Raw genomic sequence first — 21,677 nt, forward strand, 5'->3', positions numbered from 1 at the left:
AAATGGATGGCAAGATGAGGGGGAACGCGTATAGGACACCTCACTAGGTAAACTACCTCATATGGAAGGCACAAGCCACATGAGGCCAAGAGGGATTATATATCCGCTCTTGGGCCTAGGGTAGAAGATCTCTAAGACACCCTATCGAGTCAACTTATCCTAGCTTCCCTATGGTTGAATTTCCCCAATAAGTTAGAGGTATCTTATGATTAAGTTCATGTCCCTAAACCTAGTAGGAAAGTTACTTGAATTGTGATTTTAGGGCAAAAACAAGGGCATTTACATAAAGGGACATTACAAAGGTATCAGAGCATGATCCTGCCAGCCTCCAGGTGAAAGATAAATCAGTTAATGCATTCTAGCCAATAAGAAAGGTCTAGCAATGCATATATTCATGTGTATGCTTCATGTCTTCATACATTCATGTGAATACTCTGTGTTTTCAAGTGAATGGTTTGTGTTTGGCTCTATATTTTTAGTTAATATGAGAATAACAAGAGTAAACCAAAAGGACTATAACGGTCATGGATGTGTGTCATGCTTCTAATCCTCTTCTCAATGAGGAATCAACCAAACACAGTTCTTACAATTACAATTGATGAGAGAAAACAACTCTTAAGATTACAAATCTTCAAGGGTTAGTTAGGAATCCTCACATTGGGAAAATTTAGTTAAAGTGATCAGTGTTGTCGGGTAATTAAGCAATAAGACATTTAATGTAATTAGAGTTAATGACGGCAGTTAACCCGTCGGTTGTCGACAGTTGACACCGGGTAACTGACCGGTCACCTTTATATATTAGCGAGTCCTTGGTCATGGAGACAGAGTTAGTATGGTCATTGTCATTGTACTAACATTATTATGAATCAATGAAGATCTGAGTTTCTTTATATTCTGTCATGACGTATTCTGTCATGTCTATTATTTCTGCAATGCATTGAATTACACTTTATTGGCAAAACAATCAGTGCTTAAGGACAAGCAATTTTGGGAAGGGCAGACTATCATGCACCGTCTATTAACAACCCTTATTTTTTCAAGCAAGGTGAAAAACAGAAAACAAATAAATCAAAGAGACACCAATGACCAGAATATCGACTTCACAATTTTCTGGCAACCTAGTTTGAACCATAGCAATACAAAGGATCAATTGGCTATAAAGGATAATAAAGTTCATGGTTGAGGAGTACAATACTCTAATCGCTTCCTCTCCTAAATGACAGCAAGCACACAATTACTGAAAACAATTGGCTAAATGCGTTATTACTAGGCAGATTGGTTAACATATAATTAAGGCAACTCCAAAGGTAAGCATTTAGTTCTGAAAGGGCCAGCGGTTAAACAATGAAGAGTCATGTCTCCCTCTACCAGTGCAACCATAGGAAATAGACATGACTTCCCCTCACCAATGGAGAGATATTGAAATACACAGCAGTTCAGTTCAATACTATAGTTTGGTATGAGACTCTGTACATGACATAGTAAATACTGTATACATACATACATCATACATATTATCGATTAACCATACATTGCTGTTTATGACTGCTTATATAGCATAGTGAATATTATTTGTATCTGCTCACTACTGATTAATGGTTTTCTGTTGCTTATGTCTGATTATCATATGTAAAATGATAAGAAATCTGATCAGAGACAAATGAAGCTGCAAATATTTTACACACAATAATACGTGGTGCTTCTTATTTTTCAATCAAATACATTACATATTTATAGGATTCACAAATCCTATTTTATACAAATCTTGAAAAACAATTTCCCTAGTTATATTAAGTTGTTTTAACAACTCAATATAGACACATATACATACCACCAATATGATAATTATTAAACAAAATCTACCAAACCTAATTATTATATGCATTCTATAAATGATGCAATATTCCTAACACCTATGTGAACATTAATTCCCAACATAAAACACATGCATAATACTAGAATTATTTATATGTTCTGAATATTAAAGTCAGCCATGGTAGAGGAAATGAAGGATTACAAGAAGGGTATGGCAATGGGATACTCTTCTCAGTACACCACCTCAAGGTGGTGACCAAATGGTCCCATGAGGCCAAGGGGATACAAAGGGCACTGCCTTTGGGCTTAGAAGAGATGGGCTTCCAAGGCACCCTGTTGTGAATACACCTCATCCCTCTATATCATGGTGAATTAACACACCGAGGAGTTCAATCATTGGAAGTGGGAAATGGATGGCAAGATGGGGGGGAACGAGTATAGGTCACCTCACCAGGTACACCACCTCATATGGATGGCAAGGGCTACATGAGGCCAAGAGGGATGGTATATCCACTCCTGGGCCTAGGGTAGAGGATCTCTCAGACACCTTATCCTAGCTTCCCTATAATTGAATTTGCCCAATAAGTTAGAGGTATCTTATGATTAAGTTTATGTCCCTAACCCTAGTTGGAAAGTTACTTGGAATTGTGATTTTAGGGCAAAAACTAGGGCATTTACAAAAAGGGACATTACACTTCATGATGGTCACCACGGGGTCCGTGAGGCCAAGGGGGTACAAGGAGTGCTTCACGTGGGCTTAGAAGGGAAGGATTTCTGGGACACCCTATTGTAAATGCACCCCAATTCTCTATCCTGGTGGATCACTATGATAAGGAATCCAATCATAGGAAGTGGAAAAGGATGTCATGATGAAGGGGAACGGTTATAGGACACCTCACAAGGTACACCACCTCATATGGATGGCAAGGGCCACATGAGGCCAAGAGGTAAGGTATATCTGCTCTTGGACCTAGGGCAAAGGATCTGTAGAGCACCCTATCAAGTCACCTTATTCTAGTTTCCCTGTGGTTGAATTTCCCCAAATAGATTATAGATATCTTATGATTAAATTAATGTCTCCAACATAGTAGAAAAGACCTTTGCTTTTCATGTTCCTAATTAAGAAAGTCTATTTTATGAATTGTGTTAAAAATGGTTTCTAACCTTTTTGCAGGGTCTCAATTGGGTAAATGATATCACTAAACCTATTCCATTTCTTGTTTTCACTTGGAAATTGTGATTTTGGGCAGAAACTAGGGCATTCACAAAAAGAGGACATTTCATTATATGTAATAGGCTGCCCCTATTTGCTTCAATCTCTTTCCAAACAGCCTTGAGTAATTTTGTCAAACAGTTGCCATGCATTCATCTTGTGTACTGATTTTTTTCCTTAATGAAATGGTCTGCTGTTTGTGTAATACCTGGTGCGTTTTGGCATAATAGTTTGCAAGTATTTATCCCAGTATTTATGAATATCAACAAGCTCATTCAATTTAACTCTTAAGGCAATAAAGACTCAAACTGTCCTTGAATTAATAATGCTTCAAACTCCAAAGTAATACAGTTCTAATGTATGTTGTTATCAACTTATCACAGGTTATTCAAACAAATCAGCTCCATCATAAATACACAATATCGGTGAAAGAATATCCCAAACACAATATCAACTCAAAAGAACATGTCATAACCCTGCAGTTGAAGAACAAGTCCCAGCTGCTGGCTAAACGCCATAATGATGACCTGTTGCAGTCCGCAACTACTCCCACATTCCTCACGTCCCAGCCAAAGCGCTGATCATCTCACAGTGGCAGCTGGGCAATACATATCCCACATACACTAGCGGCACTCTAAATGTCTGATTTCCACTTCAAAGTGCATGCCAAAGAAGAACACGCAGCTACATGTGCTGAAGCGGCCTGAACACAGCAACAGTGGCAACCATGTGGACTGGCTGAAGGTTATCCTGAGGATCATATTAAAGCTGAACCAAGATGTATCGAACCCCTCTTCCATGACACTAACAACCTGCTATACCATTCTTCAGCACTGAACTTTTTAAAAGGCTGCCATTCACAAAGTACTGCGATTTTCCAACTGAGCATTCAAGCTCTTCTATTCATTCAATCCAAATTTGTTTTAATTTCCCAACCCTGGTCTCTCACAAGTGTAGGAAATGTTGCAAGGGAGGGTGTACATCCTCCAATGCCTGAGAAAATCTCCAGATTTCTCCAAGAAACTCAAATTCCAAAAAAACCACAATTTCCAAGATATCTCAATCAGCATTAAAAGCTCTCATTTATAACTCCATTTGGGCCCAATTCCCAATAAACCATAAATGTGGGATAAAAGAATGTCATAATAAAATATTGATATCCCCTTATGTCTCCTCATTGTAAGGGGACTTTTAATTTTTCCCTTTAAACATTAGTCCCAGCATTTATTAATCACTTAAAGTTAAATATTTATATTTAACTTTAGTAACTTTTAACTTAATTCCCCAAATAATTATTGGCTCATTAAATTTGCAAACCTGATGACAAATAATGATCACCATAAATACTGGCATTATAAAATGCATCAAATATTTCCGGCCACTAAGCCACTGCTGACTTACTATAAATAGTAAGTATCTGGAAACCCTATCAAAACACCTCCGATTGGCCTGAAACTAAAATCGACTAGGCCAAATCCCTAACTGATCTGTGCAGAGTCTTGGTTAGCCCTCGGGATCAAGGCAAAATGGGCTAACGAAGCATCATCTATTAACTGGCTAAAATGGAGACATTACATTTTAACATCATTTGTATGTGTGCCAAGGTAAATTAAATTGCTTTGGTCACTTTGAAAGTTTTGTATTGTGGGTTTACACAAAATTAGGAATTGTGACTTCGTACATATACCAAAGCATTTGTCCTTGTATTTAAATCTATTCAGTTTTTATGTACTTACACTACTTAATCTCTACATTTAGCTGAACAGCATAAGCATGGAAGTTATTGTAGAATTTTGAGTCAGTAAAAAAACATAAAAACCTTCTGCCTTAAATTGAAATGCATATCAGCCTTTTGACTTAGGCAAATCCAAAGCACATACCTGTAGTTTTGTTCAACATGAGCATGAAACATCCAAGAAAACAAAATAAAAATTGTTAAAAAGTACATATTGTTCAAATTGGGTTGTTTTTTTGTTATAGGGAGCCTCCCTTTCTAATTTGAAGAACATGTACACAATACAAGCCATTATGTTTGTGTCAAGGAGGAATATGTGAATAAAAACTCTCAAAACATATCTACTCACCGTTGGAAGAGCGTCCATTTCATCTTCCATAATGATTCTCTACCTTCTAGAACATTGTATAGTCATATTGTGTGTGTGTGTGTGTGTGTGTATCATGCATATTTATAAAACTACGGTTACAGTTAAATAGTTTTACTATACATTACCAACTTACCTCTCAATGATATTCTTACTTTCTGGACAATTATTTAGCATTATTCGTTTCTGCTTATAACACATTATGTTCTACAAATTTAAAAGTGTTGTGCACTGGGTATGTCCTACAGTATGGATCCCTAACGTAGTGTCAATGTAACCCACATGATTGTGGATGACTGTAGGGCTTGAATTTAAATTATCGATTATACAGAAAAGTAAAATATAAAAAGTAGTGTAGGCTTTGAAGAATGGTGAGAATATGAATATAGTAATAACTAGAAGTCAAACTTAGCAGGCATCATTTTCATCATTGAAGCAATAACTTACATTATTTTATCCTAAAAAAAATTACTAAATGCACATGAATATGGGAGATTCTACATACATGATAATAGAATGGTCAACAAGGTAATCATCTTCTTCCTCCTCTGTCTTCATATAGTAAACTCGGTATTCTCGAGCAACTTGTCTTATATCACTCTGATTTCCTGTTAGACCTACCAAATTCGGATGGAATTCTGGAATCATGCAAAAACAGCAGTTAAGAATTGACTACATATTTCTCTGAATAAATCAATCTCAAGCTATATTGAAGTAACAAATCATTACACAGACCACAACCTATCCAAGCATTATGGACCAATCCAATCATCCTCTACCAGAATATGAGCATTTGAAGACCACATTGTTTTAAAATAAACTTCACTCCAGCCCATTACAGCAAAGAGAGCATTATTTTCAAAAATATACAAGACAAACATGACAAATATGCACGAAGGCAAAAGTTTTACATGGCATCCCATCTGCTTCTCTCAACGTTGGATGATTGCTAAAAGCAAGTGATAAGAATGGCACTATAAAATAAATGATGAAGCTCAACAATAAAGCTAAAGTGAGCAAGCATCACATTCTAAAATAAAGCTCTCGGATAGAAAAAGTCAAAACAATGTCTACTTTGTGCATAATCAAGAAACACAATTTGAACCAAGTTTAGATTGGTACTAGAAAATTACCTTTGACATACTCACGGACTTGCTCAACCGTATCCCTATCTGGATCAACAGAAATAAAGACAGGCACAACTTCCATATGTGCTTTTTCCTCTGCATTATAGAAAACAGAGATTTTGTCAAATGGTATTTCCAGTAAATCAAAACTCTTTAAACATTACATACAATGAATAAAATATAAAGTTCATAATAAACGTTAAAAAATTATAATTAACAAACTAATTTAATTTGAAGCTGGCAATTAATACGTGTAAGTCAAAAAGGAATTTTCCAGCTGTACATCAAAGAGAATATAACTAATCGTTTTTTAAAGACCACACTAGCAAGAAAATATTGTATTGTAATTGTCATCCTAAATAGCATCAGATGTAAAATTGTATATCAGATGGGTAATAAATTACTTTGAAGCCCCTTCACAAAGGCATCACGAGATATTTTTCACTATAGTTTAAACTTAAATACCATGTCTAGGAATGTTTCATATAATACCAAGGTTACCAGGAGACAGGGGTACTTGCAGACTTCAAAGACGACTACTGCTACGGCAATTTTCAAAAATAGGGGATAGGGCACTAGGAGACGGCATTTTTTTTATTAATATATGTAGTGTCATAAAATTGCGCCTCCTGCTATTTTAACCACATTTTAGGTCCTCACCTCGGCGACGACATCTTCTTCCCCAAACAAGACCTGTTTCTACATTTTCACCCTTTGACCCCTTCCTGTTTGAGCCCTAAGATAGCCTCAGGACCATGTCCTGGCCCCAAGATAGGGCAAGACAGGGGCGTGGTTAGGGTGGCCCCAAGATAGGTCCCCTCGGCCCCATCTACACTTCAGGATCCTAAATCTCCCCAATGTCGGCCTTTTATGAGATGAATTAATCTTCAAGAGGCATGTATAAAAGGGAATTGGTTTTCTCATTTGCATAAGGAGGAATGTGAGGCAAAATTCAAGTGAAGTGGATCATAAGCAAGCATAGAGGATGATATACATCAAGCATTCAAGTCTTCTTCATTCATCCATTGGAGCAATATTACAACATTCATTTGCAAGCATGTATGTGTGTTAGGGTTTTGTCATGTTACATGCCATTTCATGCAACACTTGTGATTACATTCAAGAAGCAAAGCAATCATCATCGACAAATTGCAGATCTACAAGGTATACATTTCCATTGTTTACATTCAAGCATTTGCAATTACTTTCTTTCAAGGTTGATTCTTCAACCGGGGTTTGACTGAGGCAAACCCCTATCCACAACCCCCTTTTCCTCTCTTTTATGTGTGTAGGTTGCAGGTGCGCAGCTATAATTGCAGGTTTGGGCTTCATTTGCAGAGACGGAAGAACCCTTTTCGTTTCGCGGATTTTGTGGAGGATCATGTACGCTCCCGCCACGGTCCCAACGAATTTTCTCCAAATTTGCAAGGCAGATCCGTATCAGTCTAAATTAGCTCAGATCCAAAGTTACGACGTGATCCTGAACTGGTAGCTCTTCATTTCACTCATTTTCTCTCTTTTCCACATAGTCAACAAGTCAACTTTCTCATTTACAAAAGAGCACAAACCACGCTTCAACCCTTGCAATCCACTTGGAATTCACATCCTTGTTTCCCTTGGATTTGAATATAGTGGATTCAACCCCTCTTTTGAATGTAAAGTTCCTCCAAGTGAAAATCATCCTAGTGGCTTCCTTTCTCTCTCCTAGGTGGGAAGTTTGATCTTTTTGCAAATTTTAGAGGTTAATTGCATAAAAACCCTAATTTTTCCTTTTGAAGAAATTAAGCTTGTGAAGTGGAACATTTTAATTGCTTGTTTCAGATTTGATTTCTATTTCAAATTGCAATTCAAATCTGTCTCTTTCCTTTGAAAATTCAGTTGTCAAATCATAAAACCCTAATTTTTAAGATCTTTCTATTTTCAACCTTTGACTACAAATTTGATAGATGTAGACATCTCCAAATCAGCTATTTTTTTTCGATTCTGCATTAAAATCATAATTTCTATCATCCTTGAAAATTTTGAAAAAAATTGGTCGGACCTTGTGCACTTTCGCCACGAACCTCGGCTTTTTTTCCAAAATTTCAGGAGACGGAATTGACTGTATTTTTCTGCTCATATCCAAAAAATTGGCATACTTTATCAATTTTAACACCCTCTAAGGTCGAACACAAATTCAAATTTCAAATCTGCAATTCAAATTCCATTTTCCCTCCTTTATTCAATTTTTTTTTTATGCATGTATGGGGTGAAGATTATTATGGTTAAATGACATGAGTTTCTTGTTTGATCATAAGTGCATATGGAGTTCCTATCTTATTTTGCTAATTCAATTTCGAGTTACATTAAAGATGTTCATGATGTTCCCTTTCATGCATATGATGATAGTTTAGTTCTCCCTTTCATTCATAGCTATGATTTACCTTCTCCCAAAATTGATCTCATTAATGAGGGCACATTGGTACAAAAAGGGAATATGGAGACTTCTTTCAAAGATCTCCCTCCTAAAGATGAATCTTTGGAGAATTGTGTTCCTTCTTCTACTAAAAAGTACCTCCCTCGTAAGGATTATTTGGTGCAAGGAGATGATATTATGGCTACTTATCCTACTGATACCATACCTTCTTTTCATGATCTTCCCTCTAAAGATGAAGCATTAATTACATATGATAATCCTCTTTCTAATGAGTGTCTTGAACATGAAGATACCTTAGAACAAGAGGATGATATTATTTCTCATCATAATGCTCTCTCTCCCAAAAATCAAGAGCCTAACAAAGATCATATAAATTCCATTCATGTTCCTAGGTGTTGGTGTAAATAAATATTCATTTTGGATATTATTACACTTTAATTAAGTTAACTTAGGATAATGCATCTCTTCGTAGTTTGGATTTGAGACACTTAGGGAAGTGTGCACATAGGGATAGAGCTTGTAGGAGAAATTCCACCTTTTGTGGTCTTATTTTGCTGTTACACTCCACATTCGGTGGTTCATCCACCTCTTGTGGAATATTATATTATTTCTCCTACCTACCCCTAGTATTTCTTACCTACCCTTGTTTCTCATTGAGCCACATGTCATAATTGTGTGCTCGTACATCCATATGGCCTTGCCTATATAAGCAAGCCTATATTCACTGTATTGATTAGTCCAGTTGATCATTTGCATATTGATGAGAATACAGTTTTGTTCTTGTCATTCTATTGTCTCTCTTTTTATGCTTTTCATTGTGCCTTTGATCTTGGCAAAATCCTACATGGTACCAGAGCCATTGGGGCCTCATTGATTAGTTTTTTGGAGACATTTTGGAGGCTTCTATTTTCCGATTTGGGGATCTTCATTTTTTTGGGGCGTCATACAACGATTTGGACATCACCGTTGAATCCGGGAGGCCGTTTCCATGAATTTTGACTATAAAGTCGACCTATTTTGGTGAGAAAAAAATTTTCCCCCATTTTGGCTATTATTGTACGGATTTCGAAAAAATTTTATTATTTTTCGAAAAAAAAAAAGAGAAAAATTTCGGAAAAAAAGTGATCAAAAAAAAAAAAAAAATTTGTTTGTTTTTTGGGGGTCTGCAGACCCCCCCGTACTCCGCAGTACCCTGCACGTGTTGCAGGTGTTGCAGGCCATACCTGCGCTGCCGCCTCGCTCCGCACGCCGCCGACCCTCCGGCATTGACGCCTCCCACCGGCCAGGACCACCAGCTCCCGCCCAGACCTCCTCCCGCCTGCCACTAAGACCACCCGCCGGTCGCTGCGCCTCCAACTCGCCACGCGGAGCCCAGTCAGCTGTCGGGACCCCGCCACACGGCATACACGCAGCTCAGTTAGCTGCCCAGACCCCGCCACACGGCACACACGCAACCCAATCAGCTACCACGTCACCCACCACGCATAGCTGACGCAGACCGCCACATCAGCAATCCGTACGCCCAGTCAGCTCCCCAGTCACCGCGCCACGTCAGTAGTATGTATGGTACGGACGCCCAGTCAGCAGGGAGGTGAAGTTTGTGCGACGGTCATACGGCCGTCAAATTTAAGCTTGTAAATTGTTGACGTCAGCGCCACATCAGCAGACTTTTGAAATTTTTCGACCCCCTCTCCATTGAGCTTTTCATTTTTGCAGTCCAACTTTGAAAGGCCATATCTTGCTCATTTTTGCTCCTTTTTGGTGCAATTTTTTTTGAAATGGGCTAAAATTTCGTGATCTTCTCAGTGGTGTGGTTATTTTTCTGATTTTGGTGCACAAGTTTTTCGGAATTTTCGGATTCTCTCAGCTGTACCTGTCCAATCCTCAATTCTGCAACTTCAAAGGCCTCGTTTGAGCTCATACGACCTCCTTTTCAGGTGCCGTTTTTTTTGAAAGTGCATGTTTTTTCGTCTACTTTCATAATCTATGATCAGATTTCAGAGATTTTGAGTGGAAATTGTACTTTCAAATATTGGTCTTATTTGGCCTATTAGGTACTTGTAATGTGCTTGGATCTTAGTTTAGATCTCTTGCATTATCAGTTTGAGTCTCTTTTGGCCTTATTGAGGCAGTTGTAAAATTGTAATCAGAAGTCCACTTTGCCATCTTTTGCAAGTGGCCCATTGTATACGCACTAGTTATAAAGTGCCAAATCATCACTTTTGGAGGGGGTTCTTTGATTGAGTAAATTTGGGGGGGTGTCTTGTGTGATTGTGCCTCTCTTTGTGCTCTTTCATTTTTGTTGCAATGAGTCCTCATAAATTTCCACCTTTAACTCCACATAATTATGCATCATGGAAAATTAAAGTATGGAGCAAATTAATGGAAAAGGGTCTCATTCATATGATCATTCCTCATTTGTATATATCCAATCTACAATATCGATAATCATATCATAGCATGGTATATCGGCTTGCATTATAACTGTGATCACCGATGATTATCGGGTTAACCATATATCCCGATTTATATCGGACATCTTCTCAGCAGCAAACAAATAATGATTATCGAATTGTTATCGCGTGACAAAGTATGCACCGCTTAACATATAACTATTAGTTAGTGATTGGTGTCGGTTAACTTAGACACCGATTGACATCGGTTAATATGCCACGCAAACACCGATCGACATCGGTTAAACATACCACGTGAATACCAGTTGGCATGGAATGCTAACTTACGTAGACCCCGATTAGTATTGGGCTGGTGATTAATATGAACACCGATTGATAGTTGTATGTCAAATGGTGCGATCAAGTAGTGTCTTGATCGGTCATGTCTATAAGACATGACCGGTCAAGGCACTACTTGATCCTCCCCTCTTGCATATATATATCAATTGATATTTGTGAAGAGGATATTGAAATCGATAAATGCTCCTCTCACTTGCCATACAAAAGAAGATAGTCAGAGTTATAATATAAATAGAAATACATAGATAGAGAGAATACAAATTAGAATACATCTTGCATATTGAATTGAAAATTGAACATCTTTACACTTTTGTGTATTCCACCTTGTAACAAACAAGTGAGATACATTGAGAACATATAATTCACTCTTCTATATTGTCCTCGTGCAATTGCAGCTCAAGATAGCAATCGTTTACCTTGAGATTACCTTTCCTGCCTCCCACTTCACCTTTGCATATCAACCCTTTATACTTTATATTCCTAGCCAACATGTATACCATATATGAATTCATATAAAATGTCTTTGTTCTTTCTAAGTTCCTTAGCTGAATATCCGAGTTGTCACTTATCATCTTTACCCAGTTTATCATTATCAATCCGGCTGAAATCTCCTCTATGAAGTACAACATTCATGTTTCAATTAGTGCACCTTGAGGATTCCCCTTGATCATATTCAATAAGAATATCATATCACCATATTCCTCCTTGAAATCTGTACTTATGAGTTTCTTCAGTAGCTTGGAGTGATGTCTCCTTGGTTCACTGACCCATTTGTTGTTGATGAGAGTCATACATGAATCCGGCTTCTTCTCAAGCATTGCTTGAGATTCCTCCTTAGTTCGAGTCAGCATTCCTTGGTGGTAAGGAATTCCAAACTTTCCCTGATTAAATCTTCATCGAGCAATGCAAGCACCACTCCTTTAGGTGGTTTTTATTGTCCTTGATTGCAGGTCATAATGTCTTGCACACTTGACCATCAATTCATTCCATTGCACTACTAGTGGAAAACCTGTTGCTTGATATATTCCATTCCTCATCATGTTGGCTGCCAAAGAGGATGGCATTTGATTTCAACTTCTGTACATCCTTTACTTGATCTTGGCCATATTTAGTCACTCAAAGTTGGTATCTCCAACTTTTTTCCACTTAAATAACATTTGAGATTCCAGATAGAATCCTTCAAGCACATTCATCATTTGTGTCTTCCTAGCAGCTACTCCGGACTTCAACCCCAACATGATCCTATATGAAGCTCGAAATTAATGACCTTGAAGAGCTATTAAAATGCTGAGGATGATCAATTAATTTCAAAATTCCTTAAGTTCTGATTTTGCTTATAAATTTAGAATTCAAATCCTACGTCAAAATTCAACACTTTGAATGACACTTCACGAAAGGAAACATGCTTGACAATATGTGAAATGAAAATTCTCACAAATTATTCCTGGAAAAGTTCTGATTTTAATTCAGATTGCTGAATGTTTGCCTTAAAATTTAATTCTTCTTCCTCAGTATAGGAAGATCTGGGCTTTGATCTTTGATCGGCCCTCTTGAATTCCTTCTTGCAATGATTTATTATTACAATTATCATCTTAATGTTTGATGCAATTTTGAATATCTTCTCCCTTTTGTGTGAATTGAAACAATTTTCCTTAATGCAAAGTGTCTCTCCCCTTGATGCAAACTTAGAATGTCAGATTTGAATTTGATTTTGAATGAGTGCTTCGTTCCTTCATTATATATGTCTGGCTATCAATGATCGCACCCCTTCACCATCCTTGCAGAGCCAACTTGCTTAGAAACATTTTATGTTTTCTTAACATTGGTATTTGTTTTGCAATTGATGGTTAAGTCAGCATCCCCTTGAAGCGATTTTTCAATAATCATAAATCTGAAGCGCTTAGTTTAGTTGCAATTGAAGGGTGGAAATTCAATAGGTATAGGGACGGAATTAGTCCCTATTCAAAGTTACATTATCCTTAGTTCATTCCACCAAATGCAATGGTGGAAAACGATGGGTATAGGGACAAATGAATCCTTATAGAATTTGCACAATCCTTGTTTGGAATTTGATAGGAATCTATCCCATGAACTTCGCTTGTGATTACCTCTTTCCACCAAATGCAATGGTGGAAAATCGATCCCCATAAGAACACTTTAGGTGTTATAGAATTTACTTACCTTTGCACGATTTGTCTTTGAGTGGAAATCCGATCTGAATAGGGACTATTTGATCCTCATTTAAATTTTATTTGTCCCTATGAATTTGTTCAAAATTTTGCAATCTTAACCCCTAGTGGAAAATCAATGGGTATAGGGTTATGAAATTTGATCAATCCTTGGCAAATTTTCACTTAGTGGACATTTGATAGGGATAGGGGCAATTTAGTCCCTACTTTTTTATTGATGCTTGCAAAGTATTCTCCCAAGTGGAAATTCAACCTTTGTAGTGACAAATTAGTCCCTACTTTTGTCCTTACTTTTGATGCAATCCCCCTTAGGAAATTTTATCTTTATGGGGAGGGTGGAAAATCGACCCTCATAGGTATTAGAATAATATCTTTAATTCTTTATTATTAATGGTCAATTATGTAACATAATGTACATATTAGTTACCTTCTATTTTCTTCAGTTTATGATTGTTTTGGTATAGAAACATCGTCCTTGTGAAATTTGATCAATCCTTGGCAAATTTTCACTTAGTGGAGATTCAATAGGGATGGGGGCAATTTAGTCCGTACTTTTTGATTGATGCTTGCAAAGTATTCTCCCAAGTGGAAATTCGACCTCTATAGGGACAAATTAGTCCCTACTTTTATCCTTACTTTTGATGCAATCCCCCTTATGAAATTTTACCTTTATGGGGAGGGTGGAAAATCGACCCTCATAGGTATTAGAATAATATCTTTAATTATTTATTATTAATGGTCAATTATGTAACATAATGTACATATTAGTTAGTTTCTATTTTCTTCAGTTTATGATTGTTTTGGTATAGAAACATCGTCTCTATAATTCGTGTCTTTTGTCTGGTCCCTACTCGCACCTCTTTCCTGTCACATTTTTTTTGTGTTCCAGGGCTTGAATTTTTTGACATGATTTACAATCACAATTGCTTCTTCTCTGCATCAACATCATATTCTCTTTGACGAAATTCTTCTACACGCGACTTGCTTCTTTCCACAACAAACTCCCAGCTCGCATGTCGGCTCTACTCGTGTTTGTGAGCCCCAATCCATGCGACTTTCGTTTTTTGTATGCACGACTTCTGTTTTTATCTGCATGTCACCTATATTTTTCGCATTTTCTCGTGTTTCAATGCTTTCGGACCGCGATTTCTTGCATGGGATTTCTCAGTGTTTTCTTTGCACATGATTCAATTTCTAACGGCTAGGGTTTTTCTTGTGACCCTCTGTGTTCTGTGCCAACTAGGGTTTCAGCTTGACCCTTCAATATTCTGCAGCCACGACACATTTTTTTTAGAACATCATGATCTGTTTGTTCTACCACATAGGATTTTTGCTAAACCCTCTGATTTTTTGTCGGAATTAATTTTCAGCAATAGATTCCTTGTGGGTTTTTCCCATATTTTTTGGGTCTTTGTTGGAATTTTTTGGGTCTGTCAAAATATGTGCATTGGGATTTGTGCCAACCATACTTCATTCAATCTCGAAGTCTGTACCTGAATCTACCTCAGATTCTGCATTGGGATCCATGCCTCAAGTTTCGTACTCTTCGAAAAACAATTTTTCACCTCTTCAATGATTCTCGTTTTTTGTGCCTCTGAAAGCATGCAAGATGGTGCCTTTGACCAACATAATGTTGGAAGGCAGTCAGTGATTTAACGGCAAAAATAACAACACATGGAAGTAACGGATGATGACGATCTTTGAATATCATCGCCTCGATGATCTCACTATGGATAGACTCGTCCTACCGTAGCTAGACAAGATCAAGATAAGTTTGGCGCACACAACTCAGAAGCGGTCATACTTATCAAACTTTCTGTTACTAATGATCAGCTGCCTCAAGTGCCATCCAGCAAGACAACTACAGAGATCTGAACTATTTTGAAGGATATCCATAAGACATCAAATAAGAGCCATGCGTTCTTTCTGAACCAGCTATTTTCTATCATGATGGATGAGTGTATGTCCTTACAGGGGCATTTGACGAAGATTAAGAACATTCGAGATCAACTGGAAGCAATTGATCAAAAAATGGAGGAAGAGGATATGGTAGTTATCACCCTACAAAGTCTACCTAAATCCTATAAGCACTTCATAGAATCACTCAACATTACTTCAATGAATGTTGACTTAAAGTTTCCAGACTTGTGCACCAAACTTCTGCAGCAGGACCATTGGAAACAATAGTTTGGTAGTAGTGCCACTTCATCCTCCACAGAACAAGCCTTTGCAGCCAAATTCTTTCACAAGGATAAAAGAAAATCTCAATCATCTCAGTAGAAAAGTCCCAGTCAGTCTCAGGATAGCTCGAAAAAGAAGAAAGTTCAGTGTAACTACTACCACAAAATTGGTCACTTGATCAAGGATTGTTAGAATCGGTTGGCTTCTGAACAGTGGAAGTAGGAAGGGTCTCAACCTAAGGCCAATGTTGCAAAGCACTCAGAGTAGAAAGAATCTGCATTTTATGCTTCCATGGCAAAAAGACCTGCAGATCGTGTGAAATCTTCTAATTGGCATATAGACTTCGATGCATCTCAACACTTCACTCATCAGCGTGATTGGTTCACAGACTTCTCGCCTTTCACTGATTCAATCATTTTTGGAGGAGAGAGTATACCAACATGGATAGGACTTGTTAGGAGAGAGAGAGAGAGAGAGAGAGAGAGAGAGAGAGAGAGAGAGAGAGAGAGATTATATTTATGTCCACAAATATCCAAAAGCAAGTCAATGTAATTCAAGAGTATAGTAGTTTACAATACAAACTTCTAGATAAGAAGCCCACAAAGGGAAAGAACCAAAGCAAGGAAATATGAAACAAGGGACCACCCACACAAGTGGTCAAGAAACACGTACATATAGTCAGGAAGGGGCAATAAAAACATAGATAAAAATTTAATAAAAACTAGAGATCATCAAGTATTATTGCCCACACTAGAAATGGTGAAGTCACCAATGCCATCACCAATTACTATGAACAAACTAATAAAATATGTAATAATACACATTAGGGAGTGTCAAGGGCATAGAGGGTCAAGCATAGTACTCAAACTAGGAGCACATTGACTCAACAATTAAAAAGGTTCAAGACCATAAATAAGAGAAAGAAAGATCTTGAAGAAACTTTTCTTCAAACAACTATACAAAATTATTGAAGCGATATAGAATAAAATGACTGCCTCACGACAATTTCTCGTCTTTGCATTGATTCCCAAATATTATAGTGCTGAGATCCTTTTTGTGTTGACAAGGGTTGCCTTATAGAGAGATTTCAAGTCAACGAAGGGCAAAAATTCAAAGACTCTTCCTTAATCCTAAGTTGTGGGATGCATTAGGATTGAGTTCATGCACTTTATAAATGCCAATGACTTTAGTATTGATGCTTATAGTTATTGGTATTTTCATGGCCAATCATTCACACCAACAACCTCTTGCAATAAAAATTTTTAATTTTATTTAAAAAATCATCTTTAAAGTTTCATTTATAAATTTAGAATTTAAGTTTTATAACTCTAACTCTCTGATTTTGTCTTACTAGATTGCTTATTCATCTACATTTGAGAGTAATTGGTGCACATACTATGTCCACTCGATAAAGCACAACTAATTGCCCTCAAAAACAACTTGCACCTTATTTCATACGAAGTGACTAAAGAGTAAGGGGACACAAGGAAATGGGAAATCAAGTTAGAGCATATTGACTTGGAAGTTTCTACTTCCCAATGTATTGCAACTTATATCAAAAGCGAGCCAACTAGCGAGCATGAATGTCAAAGGCAGCACTTGTGATTCTTCTAATATACCAGTACCGACATCCTCTAGCGTGGATGGTTATGATGATATTTTTTAAGATCTACATGACGGGAATGCCTAATCAATGATGGCTGATTGTAGATTATCATTTTCTTCATTTTTTATTGGAGTTTTGTTTATATGAAATTATCAATCTCGTGGATCCAAACCCAAATCCAAGTGAGTACCAAGATAAATAACTTCAATTAACAAGTAGCAAACTGTGTACGAGGAAAAAATGCACCATCATGAAAAAATGGTTCAACTAATATGAAAATCAAAGGACTCCCCAACCTCTTGTTTCTTCCTCAAGTAGAATTGTTTTTCTTAAACCCATCAATGCTTGAGGCACACAACTGGAAATTTTACATAGTATTTATGGAAGGATATGGCCTAGGTAGGAAAGGAAAATGGACACAAAAAGTAACAAACAATGAGTAGACTATGTTCTTGTAAGTAGACTTCTAATGTAGATCCCAAGTATTTTTGGGACTCCTTCCTCAATTTATAGCCTTGATCTAAGTTTGGAGAACCTTGGATGATTGTCTTAATATATATGCAATATGTCTCCAACCATAAATGGATCCTCATTTTATTGAATAACTACATTGATAAACGAGGAACCAATCTGACCTAGCATAACACAAGTTGCCAACATATTGATCACATTGAAGTCTTCAAGATACGATCAAGAACTCTATTAAAACATATGTTTTTTAAATAAGGAATGGATCGAATCTACTTTTTCAAGTACAAACACTAAGTTTGTCGTTCTAATGTGGCCATTTGACAATACAACTTTTAGATTCTAGTCAAGGAGACTGCAAAAGTAAGCTTTTGTTATTTAATTGTATAAATTATTTTATATGCCTGTCTTTCAAATATTTATTTTGCAATTCACAAAGCCATTAGTTAGTGTCATTTTCATGGTCAATGAATAAAAGACTACAATGGCTATGTCTATAACCAAAAATGAGAGTGTGAAGAATGTCATTGGTCACTTTTATGGCAAAAGTTGAGTCAATGAAACTCAAGGCCATTAGAGAGGCTATGTGTGACATGCATCCATAAAATTGCTCAAACATTTTTCATGTCCAGTTAGATCTCATTTTTTTATTATTGTCTTTTGCTATTTTTCTACATTATACAAAAGTTGGGGGTGCTCATCATCAACTTGCATAGGAAAAGAATTGATTTGCAGAAGTCGGTTTGATTGGGCAGGCTGTCCCATAAGCTATCCTTAGCCTCGTGGACGGTAAAATTGTCTTCTTCTTCTTCATCTTCTTCATCTTCTTCTTCTATATTTCTCACTTCATGTGCATGGTGGGAGTGTTTAGCACTAAAAAGTGAAATTTGTATAGATCTATTGTTAATGTTTAGTGAAAACCATGCAGTATTTTCATGTTGTCAAAATTATTGGAGTATATTTAGGCACATAGACTCCAAAGAGAGCAACAGATTATTAATGAAAAGATTGAATGGCCTCATATTTGTCCACTGCAACATTCACTTTTGTGACAAGCAAATTATAAGGGTTGGTTTATCCCCAACTGAATTGGTGGAGATTAATCCACAACCAGATTGGCTCTTTGGTTTTGCACGCTACAAGTTTTAAGAGAAGGGCCATTCATGCATGGATTCAATTCATCATGAAGGAGGAAGCATTAATCATGAGGGCAGAATGGGAACAAACCCATAAGAGCAAAGAATATCACTACATCATGTGTAGATAGAATAGTTGCAATTAATTGTGGTACATATACAAAGCACTATCACGAGGGCCACTTTATAGTGATTGATGTTGTAATGTCCCCTACTAGGAGTAAGCATGTTTCCCATTATTTAACCATATATCACCACTTATCATGCCTTCAATCAGATTATTAAAACCAGAGAACAATTAATTATTCCTAATACAATCAATAATTATTATATTTAGGCCCCATCCTTACTTCTTTCCTAACCCTAATGTAGGACGAGGATTTACTGTCTACAGTGCTTGGAAACCAGTCTACAAGTAGGCTCCCTCAAGGTTTCAAGAGTCTGTCCATACCCCATTTTGGGCTTACCTATCTTGTGAGGAATTACTCTGCCTCTCCCTACACACACCAACCTATCCTCTCACAGGCAATAGCAAATGCTTAAAGACTAGGCCATTGATATAAAAGTCTTTCATGCTCAGTTACGGGTTCTTGCCAAAAATGGCTGGGTCCTGGTCCTGGTCCAAGCCTGGTTCGACCTGGGTCCCACCCAGGTCCTCCCCAGGCGGCTGGGTTCCCTGTGGGTAACCCAGCCGCCTGGGCAGGACCCGGGTGGGACCCAGGTCGAACCCAGGAGGACCCGGGTGAACCCAAGCCTGTGGGTTCCCAAAAATGGAGCCCACGGGTTAGAAAACAAATAAAAGCAATTAAAAAACAAATTTTTTAATCTTAATATTTGTATGTTTGAACTGTGAACATATATAATTTTGATGTTTGAAGTTTGAACATATATATATATAAAAATAAAAATAAAAAATATCTATATATGTACGGACGAACCCGTACCCCCAAAAAAAAAATTTTTGCCAAATCCGCGAATCCGTACCCGAATCCAAACCTGAATCTGAACCGGATGCGGTAACTTAGCTTTCATGCATTATGAATGTATAAGAAATTGAGTATAAATTTGATCTATTATTATGATCAAATGCAATCTTATTGACCTGTTCCTCATCCATGGACTGATGTATCTTATTTTATGCCTAATACATTCATTCTTTTAATGCCACAGAAAATTGTTGAGTCTTATAAATAAGACAATTTTCTGTATATATACTTATTTATGAATATCTGATCTTATTTGATTTTTGCCCTTCTTTCAGTTAATCGCTGGATATATTTTCCAATCTCCCCTCTTCCTTGAATGCTGATCTGATTTGTATACACCTCAAGGTGAAGTGAAAAGGTTGTGTCTTTAGCCATGGTCACCAACTTCCCAAGTATGCTGTCCCTTCAAACTACCAGATGCCCCTTCCTTGGAAATAAGTATTGTTTTATGTTTATCCTTAAGCAAATCATTGACTAATCAACCAGTCAATGTTTATTAACATATTAATGTTTATTGATGTAAATGAACTAACTATTCGCTGCCTTTTGTTAACCTTTATTACTGTCTTTGTAGCATCTTAATCACTACCTCAATATTAATCACAATCGCTGTTTTTACTTCACTCCCGTTGCCCATTGATAATTCTTTACTTATGGGTGGGCCATGACATCACGTATCCCTTCTAATTATTGTCTTTTAGTATGTTTTGTCTTCTAGTGTATTTTGTTTTCTAGTGCCCTTTGTCTTCTAGTGTATTTCAAATTTCAGGGCCATTACAGATGTTGGGATGAAACATGCAAGTTCCTCAGCCCTAGCTTATGATATATGTTATGTTCTTGTTTTGTAAAAGCATTGATATGAAAATAAATGATTTCTTTCTTTTTTTTGAAAAAACAAGTGTATGTATTCCAATATGAAAACGAATATCTCAAATCAAAGTATTTACTCAGTTATAGGTGCATGCAACCATATGCTAGCAAATCATCATGTACTTTTCGATTATTGTTAGACTAATCAATATGATTTTCTGCAGTGCCTTTGCCAAATGAGAGCCCCGATCCAAAATCCAACTGTAATATCAATGTCTTGTTACTATGCTTTCAAGATATTGACCATAAATGGTAGTCCTTAATTTTATTGCATAATGCTTGTTTACCAACCCATATAAATAACACCTCTTGTATCTAGTACATTCTATCAGGATTTACTGAGGAAGAGAATGTAATATGCCTAGGAATGTGATATTATCATAAAGTAATGAAATAGTTGACCAGTGGGCCACACAACTCATGTTTATTAATAACTTTAGTGATATGCCCAATCAATAACTTCAGTAATTAATAAGATGGGTAACTTGTGAAAAAAGTTACATTTTAGTACCGACCTCTAAAATAATAAGAGAACTTTACATGAAGACACAGTTGTGAAATCATTAAGGATTATCAAAAAGTATAAGATGCTCGAAAATATTTAATTATTAAAGGAAAAAACTAGAGGATGAAAATCCCAAAGTGCTAGATTATTTTCAACGTTCTTCCACCCACTAGCAAATGTTTAAAGAAAATTGTGTGCTATTTGGGTTCCCTGACCTTTTAATTATTACCAACATACACAAGAAAATAATGAGTGCTCCCAGAGATTACATGATTTAATCGCAAATTGAGAAGATCGGTGATTTAGAAGG

At 36.8% G+C, this 21,677-nt stretch overlaps 1 protein-coding gene across 1 annotated transcript in view; it reads right to left on the reverse strand.

The window, feature by feature from the left end:
* LOC131047041 (protein SCO1 homolog 1, mitochondrial) overlaps positions 1-21,677 on the reverse strand; it is a 57,034-nt gene that overhangs the window by 8,393 nt on the left and 26,964 nt on the right. The window contains exons 5-6 of the mRNA XM_057980839.2: positions 6,264-6,353; positions 5,636-5,768 (exon numbers count right to left, since the gene is read on the reverse strand). Coding sequence (XP_057836822.1) covers positions 5,636-5,768; positions 6,264-6,353 — 223 coding nt within the window. The remainder of the gene's footprint in view (positions 1-5,635; positions 5,769-6,263; positions 6,354-21,677) is intronic.

The sequence above is a fragment of the Cryptomeria japonica genome, chromosome 7 (assembly GCF_030272615.1).
Source record: "Cryptomeria japonica chromosome 7, Sugi_1.0, whole genome shotgun sequence".
Classification (NCBI taxonomy): Eukaryota; Viridiplantae; Streptophyta; class Pinopsida; order Cupressales; family Cupressaceae; genus Cryptomeria; species Cryptomeria japonica.